Source organism: Palaemon carinicauda, chromosome 25, assembly GCF_036898095.1.
Source record: "Palaemon carinicauda isolate YSFRI2023 chromosome 25, ASM3689809v2, whole genome shotgun sequence".
Classification (NCBI taxonomy): Eukaryota; Metazoa; Arthropoda; class Malacostraca; order Decapoda; family Palaemonidae; genus Palaemon; species Palaemon carinicauda.
Window position 1 is genome coordinate 4,408,307 of NC_090749.1, and position 8,516 is coordinate 4,416,822.

The 8,516-nt window shown below is 35.5% G+C and overlaps 1 protein-coding gene across 1 annotated transcript in view; it reads left to right on the forward strand.

Annotated features, from left to right (window-relative positions):
* Nucleotides 1–8,516, forward strand: part of LOC137618620 (zinc finger protein 845-like) — a 220,105-nt gene that overhangs the window by 106,836 nt on the left and 104,753 nt on the right. Inside the window, 1 exon segment of the mRNA XM_068348731.1 lies at nucleotides 405–646. Within this exon segment, the coding sequence (XP_068204832.1) occupies nucleotides 405–646 (242 nt within the window).

An 8,516-nucleotide genomic window follows, 5' to 3' on the forward strand; every position in this document is an offset into this window, starting at 1 on the left:
CAGAGTTGGGACTTTTCTTAAAGTGATTACAATACAATATATACATACAGTATTTATTAAGATTCAGTCTATACATTTAGAGAAAAGGCAGTAAACTACCCTGTGTGTATGCTTCTTCAGGAATGTAGCATTTACTAGAATTTTCAGATTCATTCATAAACAAACAATAAGAAATAGTACAATATTTCACCCGTCCCTATTTCATAAACCGCATCGCTGTTGTTCTGCTGTAAATCTCATGGTTTGATTTAATCTTTCCTCATTAGGTAAAGTTATTTTCAGAACAGATGTTATTCTTCTATTTTTGTACTGACTTTTTACACCGTTCCATGAGAAGAGACCAATGTACAGGGCCTAACTTGTGTTCTATGTCTTGAGTTCTGCAGAAGTTGTTATTTTCAAAGTTTATTCACAATTTATTGGCATCCAAAAGATCCACACTCATTAAAAGTACCTTATGAATCTCCCAATGTCTTCTTTGACATCAAAAGAAATATTAGAAAAGCTTTGAACAGTCAGGTCAGCAAAAAGAAGAGGTTGGGAAGAGATAAAAAAAGCTATATCGATATTCCAAGTAAGCCTAATTGTAAACAAGCTACTGTCTCTACTGATCAATCTTTAAATCTTGAATTGATTGACAGAAAAGGTAAGACCAAATCTTGCCATAGGTTCACTGTTATGCCATTGATTGTTAGAATACTGTTTCGAGTGAACTTGTATTTTACACGTGGTTCAATTTGACTTCTGTCTCTTAAATCAGACATATTTTATAATACCATATACAATATTCTTCCATACAGTGCAAGGTCAAGGTGTAGTTATACATAACTTCAATTCTGCAAGGTTAAGATCATCATATCTTTTTCTTTTTAGAAAACTCTCTAGCACTGCTGTTGCATAATATAAGAAAATAGTGCTCTGTAATCTCATACTTGTATTGGTAAGAAATAAATTATGTTTATTCTGGCACAATATAAAGACCTTACGCTCTTTATATGTAAGTGTTATTATTTCTGTGATAGCTGAAACCAGCCATTAAAGTTTTAGTGAGGTGTAATTACCCTCTGCTAGTTAGCATAGGGGGTCAGCGGCCTTAGGCCAACCTTCCCACTCACACAAGCACTAGTAAACAATGGTCACTTTTTATTTCGGCTTGGTAGCGTAAATATGTAGTCTTGCTCTCCCATCAAAACCTTTTAACCAGTTTATGACTAATTTGTTTGTTTTAGATTGTCCTATCTTACGTAAGACAGGCTCTTGTCAGGATGCCAGAGAATTTAAAATCAATCTTGCAGTTTATGATTAAAAGCACCTGGATGAAAAGTGTAAAAAAAAACTCTTATTTTCTTTCAGATGGTGACCAAGACTTTCCTTTTGTGTGAACTATGTTGTTTCCCTTAGGGCAATCTGGATGAATGAATGTTCCCTAATTATTATTACGGTATTATTATTATTACTTGCTAAGCTACAATCCTAGTTCGAAAAGCAGAATGCTATAAGCCCAAGGTCTACCAGAGGGAAAATAGTCCAGTGAGGAAAGGAAATAAGGAAACTACAAGAAAAGTAATTAACAATTAATATAAAATATTTTAAGAACAGTAACATGAAAATAAATATTTCATATATAAACTATAAAAACTTTAAAAAAGACAAGAGGAAGAGAAATAAGATAGAATAGTGTGCCCAAGTGTACACTAAAGCAAGTGAACTCTACCCCAAGACAGCGAAAGACCATTGTACAGAGGCTATGGAACTTTCCAGGACCAGAGACAATAGTTTGATTTTTGAGTGTCTTACCAATTTCAGTACATGTGGCATATCTGACTACCCCCGGATCCCCTAATGTAAATTGAACTAACGATTGTCTGGTGAGGATATATTTCTGTGACTTTTATTGTAAAATTTGTAGTTTTCTAAGAATTAAATTGGGCTCAGACAACAAGGAACCACAAGTTCAAAGGCGTCTGTTTGACCAAAAATCTCTGCCCAAACTAGCAGTTGAAATGAAGTAATGAAAATTACAAGGATGGATTGATGGGGGTAAATATCAATTTGGTACACTATTACTAAGGCCATCTATTGGCCATTTAAATAAACAATGTGTAGAGCTGTTGAATCCTTGCATTCTGGAACCTTCCATGACTTATAACTTAGGGTTAAAAATAGCCTACTTGATATGAATTGGATATATTATATACTTGCCGCATTGCATATTTCTACACAGGTAACAATCTCTCACGCTTTTTAATTGTATAGACGTCGTAGTCATGATTTAGTGTGGTTTCCAATGACGTATTTGTGGGTGATATGGTTAAGGGTAAAGAATGAGTGAGGGGTGAAGGGGTGAGGAGTGGGGAGTGAGGGGTAACGGGTAATGGTTGAAGGGGTGAGGAGTCATGAGTGAGGGGTGAGGAGCGAAGGGGTGAGGAGTGAGGGGTTGAGGGATGAAGGTGTGAGGAGGGAGGAGTGAGGGGTGATGGGTGATGGTGAAGGAGTGAGAGGTGATGGGTGAAGGGCTGTTTTCCCTGTTAAGGACCCCTGGGCTTTTAGCGTCCTGCTTTTCCAACTGGGGCAGGGGCTTGGCAAGTGATGATAATAATAGTTATAATATATCTGTTTTGACTTTGTTATTGTTTTTAGAAAGATTCATTGTTAATTTGCTCTCATCATTTATTTATTTCCTTATATCCTTTCCTCACTGGGCTATATTTCCCTATTGGAGCCCTTGGTCTTATACCATCTTGCTTTTCCAACTAGGGTTGCAGCTTGGCTATTAATATTATATATCTTATATAGATATACATAAACATATATATATATATATATATATATATATATATATATATATATATATATATATATATATATATATATATGTGTGTGTGTGTGTGTTAGGGGGGGGTTAGGGGGAGAGAGAGAGAGAGATTGATTGATTGATTTCAGGACTCTCACTACATCATTTATTCATTAATCTTTCTTACAGACTGTTCGATACTAGTTGTTCTCTTGGGAGTAGGTTTGGCTAGGGCATCAGTCACCCGTTGGGATACTACTGCTAGAGAGTTATGGGTCCTTTGACTGGCCGAACAGTACTACATTGGATGCTCCTTTCCGGTTACGATTCCATTTTGTTTTGCCTACGTATACACCGAAAAGCCTGGCCTATTCTTTACAGATTCCCCTCTGTCCTCATACAACTGACAACACTAAGATTAGCAAACAATTTTTCTCTCATGGGGTTAAGTACTGCAGTGTAATTGTTCAGGGGCTACTTTCTCTTGACAAGGGTAGAAGATCCTCTTTAGCTATGGTCAGCAGCTCTTCTAGGAGAAGGACACTCCGAAATCCAACCATTGTTCTCTAGGCTTGGGTAGTGCCATAACTTCTGTACCATGGTCTTCCACTATCTTGGGTTAGCGTTCTCTTGCTTGAGGGTACACTCGCGCACACTATTCTATCTTATTTCTCTTCCTCTGGTTTTGTTAAAGTTTTTATACTTTATTTAAGAAATATTTATTTCAATGTTGTTACTGGTCGTAAGATATTTTATTTTTCCTCGTTTTCTTTCCTCACTGAGCTATTTTCCCTGTTGGAGACCCTAGGATTATAGCATTCTGCTTTTCCAACTAGGGTTGTAGCCTAGCAAGTAATAATGATAGTAATAATGCTGTTCTAAATCTGCTTCGGATGCCACCAGTGATATTTTGATGCAAAACACACACACGCACACACACACTCACACACACAGTATATATATATATATATATATATATATATATATATATATATATATATATATATATATATATATATATATATATATATATATATATATATATATATATATTCCCGTTATTCATCATTTCCTACATTACTATAGAAATACTATTTATCACTAGTAGGCCTAATGAAGAGGCAGAATATTCGAGCAAAAGATTTTCCATGATAAAAGCAACATTAATTTTTATTCTATTTTCCTTTTCCTGAATAAAGTCAGGCTTATAGCATATGTTTGAGAACGAAAAAGGCATTTGATATTACTGATCTTATTTCTTTGTAACTCATATGTGAAAACAATCGAGATATAATTAAGTCTGCAGGAAATGCTTTTGATTACATCGTTGTTTCTTGCACATTTTTCCTTGAATTCTTAACGTGCGCTATTTAAGACCACATTAAAAAGGGGGAAATTGAATCCCACCTCGAGATTAAAAGGAAACCGATGCTTTTTCTCATGAAACTTTTTTTTTCTTACTTCTTGTAACATAACCTCGTCTTTTTATGAGTGAATTAAATGTTTTATTTTTCTACTTATGATGAAAATACTCTTCTGTATTTGCTACTCTGTACTTTGTTTCTTCAATATGCAGAATTATTCTTCTCTGAAGATATTCCTTCGTTCCACACAAAGGACATCCAATACTTTCCTGTGGCATCGCTGTTACTCTCTCTTTCTCTCTCTCTCTCTCTCTCTCTCTCTCTCTCTCTCTCTCTCTCTCTCTCTCTAAGGCCATTCAACCCTTTCCTGTGGCATCGCTCTCTCTCTCTCTCTCTCTCTCTCTCTCTCTCTCTCTCTCTCTCTCTAAGGCCATTCAACCCTTTCCTGTGGCATCGCTCTCTCTCTCTCTCTCTCTCTCTCTCTCTCTCTCTCTCTCTCTCTCTCTCTCTCTAAGGCCATTCAACCCTTTCCTGTGGCATCTCTCTCTCTCTCTCTCTCTCTCTCTCTCTCTCTCTCTCTCTCTCTCTCTAAGGCCATTCAACCCTTCCCTGTGGCATCTCTCTCTCTCTCTCTCTCTCTCTCTCTCTCTCTCTCTCTCTCTCTCTCTAAGGCCATTCACCCCCTTTCCTGTGGCATCGCTCTCTCTCTCTCTCTCTCTCTCTCTCTCTCTCTCTCTCTCTCTCTCTCTCTCTCTAAGGCCATTCACCCCCTTTCCTGTGGCATCTCTCTCTCTCTCTCTCTCTCTCTCTCTCTCTCTCTCTCTCTCTCTCTAAGGCCATTCAACCCTTCCCTGTGGCATCTCTCTCTCTCTCTCTCTCTCTCTCTCTCTGAGGCCATTCAAACCTTTCCTGTGGCATCTCTCTCTCTCTCTCTCTCTCTCTCTCTCTCTCTCTCTCTCTCTCTGGAACTTTGCATGACACCTACATGGGATTCAATCCCTTTTCTTGCATTTATTTAGGCAATTATTAACATTAAGGGATAAAAGATGTAGAGGATTAAGTAGACACGATAGAATTGCCAACTTAAAATTCTTCTGCATCTTTTTCTATAATACAAAGAGCTTAAACTATAATGTTTCTTTTCCGCATTCAAAAAATTAACAGATTTCCTTTAAATTTATATCTAATGCTGATTGTAATTCATACATTTCACGAAGAATAAAACCAAGAGGTATAATAGCTGTAACAGAATCCCTTTACACCATAAATAAAAAGTAATGTCATGCTGAAAAATCTGTTATAATTTTGGAAGAAAATTAAGTATAATAATACAAAAGTCTGACAGAAAAAAAAAGAATAGAAAAAGAAATATAAGAAGAATCAAATATCTATGTCAACTCCAAAACATCTCCGAACATAAGTAATTCCTCACTGAGAGAAGTGTTAATATTCGCAAGCATAAAAAAACAACAACAAAAACAACAGCAGTAAACAAGCAAACAAAGCTTACATGAAATATGCATATATGCAAAGGGATTTAACTTGCTATACACGATACTCTTAGCAATTAGACAAGACACTCTGTTTTTATGAAAGACTGCAATAATTATCTGTTATCATAAATTAGTCATTACCAATCAGTTTATAGAAAACCCCTTTCTGATTTTGGCTGTCTTTCTTTCCCTCCTCAAAACGAATTATATCAAGCACAGAATATTTTATGGAAAGAGACGAAACCTTCCTTTAATTTCGCTATTTGAATATGAGTTTTCTTTTTTCATTAATCAACATTCAGTGATAGAGGAACTCTTTAGTTCAAATTCCAAACAAAGGATCTAATCAAATCTCTGCCTGAAGCTCCCTGTGACTCCCTACCTAACATGGCCTACCAGCTGCAAAGGATTTTTATAAATATGCGTAACCTATTCTCTGGGGGAAATTATTAATATTAATTCAGAAACGTGATTTATAGATAATACTGTGTATTACGGTTATTATGAATAATTTATTGAAGGATCTGTAACTATGATTTTGATTTCATATTGCAATAATGTTTTGTGCAAAAGAAAAATTAGCCTTTTTGTAAAGAATTTTGAATGATAAATGGTCACATATGATTCTTCTCTAAGTGATTGTGAGTATTTCTTCATCTTTTATTTACTGTGTTAAAAGGACACTTGGCTTTCCCCATAACACTCAGCCGCTGAACTTATCATTGTTTGAGTGTCATGGATAAAAAACATTCGTTGAGATATCATCTAAAAGACTAGTTTGAGTTTCATATATCTGGAAAGGGATAATTTCATTAGTGATATTCTTTAAGTAAAAAGAGCTAAAATTACATTTTACACATTCTATTTCAACTTTTGATATTGCCATGCTTCATTTTTACTAAGATAATATAATTACTGGTGTGTGAGTTAACTCTTTAGGCTGTCATCTATATCATGAACCTTTTCCGCTTACACCAGAAGGCTGAGGTTGAATGCAGGGATTTTGGTCCATTGGTAAACCCTTCTGGTTTATAGGAGCTGAGGACTGGCGTGAGGGTCTTCATTGTAAAGTCTCATAGTAGATGTAATCTACCTTCAAGCACACTGACTGGTCTTGTCATGATAGTTTCACATCTACCTCCAGAAATGCTCTCAGATTAATGGTCTTTCCTTTGCCAAGTTTCTTAACGTTTTCTTTCATCAAACAGATCAGATACACTACTAGACATTGCTTCAATTCATTACTTATTATATTTGGATAATTAAATAAGGTATAACTCTGTACAACTGACCCAGGTAACAATCATCAGCATAGTTAAGGTTGGTGGGACGAGCTTGGGACATCGCTTCCAAATTCACTTTCCTTCGGTGGAGAACAGCATTATTCATTACAGGTTTAAGCCATTTATTGAGTACTAGTAATATGACAGACGATGTTTTGCTGTAATGTTGTTTAATGATCTTATCATCAGCGTAATCAATAAAGACCGTTCGAATAAAGAAAAAGAAAATTGTCATTCTTCTTCTGTGTCTTCTTCGCCAACGTCTGACTGTGTTGCGTCATCTACCCTGTTGCGAATTTGTATTTGTTGAAAAGGGCGTTCCAGAGTGGAATTCCTACAGAAAATGAACCTTATCTTCACTTCCTTTTTAAATATATGCATGTCAGTAAGGCTGTTCCTTAGTTCAATATAGGTTAAATGAAACCCTTAAATAAAATTCACAAGCAATATTATATTTTTTTTTTTTTTTTAGTGTGGAATGTAAACTGGCAGGAAGATGAAATGTTATAACTATTGTCATGATATGTGAAAATCATGTTGCATCATTTGGTTAAAAAGCAGCAAAAAGTAAATTTGTTTGATCAAATTCATGATTTATTTCATGTCGAGACCATTTTCTAACGTTGTTGGCATTAAAGACGAAAAAAAGAAAAAATGGGGATTACTTTTGCTCAAAAGAGAAAAATTTGCAAACTTTAGAAAATAAATCCCGAAATTGATTTTTTAAGAGATTTTGTTCTTTTCCCTTTGTTCATATTACACTAGTGTTAATACAACTAAGTCGCCAGCCCCATCGGCCTCTCTTCCTTGGTAACCTACTTCTTCATCATTAGAGCCAAAACCAGAAGAGAATTCTTAAGCCTCTGAACGAACTCTAAGAATAATAAACGATTATTAAATTTGAGATAAAATGCTCTGTCCTGCTAAGTTACATTTTCACTTATTATATTGTGGACTTGGCATATTGAAAAATGAAATCTCTCTTAAAAGCGAACAAATATTTTTATAAAATCTCGAAAAATTCTGGCATTGAACTGAATATTTAGTTTAGTTTTACGTGTGTAACACCACGTCAATCATTGACGAAAAATGTGTTGCCATACGGCAATATGTGCTTTATGCTATGTTAATCATCGTGAAAGGGATATGACTGCGTGTGTTTTTTTTTTTTTTTTTTTTTTTTTCTATCTGTTATTCAGATCATAGATGATATGCAGGTCATATGTTGGGCACAGTGCTGGAATTTCTACCAAGCGAAATGCATAGGTCTACGGGTAAGATTAATAGACATAAGAATACACAGAGAAGACCACCATGGTACCCATCTAGCAGCCTCTTCTTTCTTTTTTAAACCCTGCCACACATCAATATAATATCTGTTTATTCTATCAGAAAGGATTCTGGAAAAGGCGATTTTAAAGAATGAAAGTAATTGTAACCCCGAATCATATTCTACCATAACGACGTAGGTTATCCCCGGCTTTGAAACACAATTAAATCTAAGGTCCTCATATGGTGAGATCATGATTGAATGACCATCCATTACTTGGGGCTATTGTGACTGATGATTGGTAGGACTCCA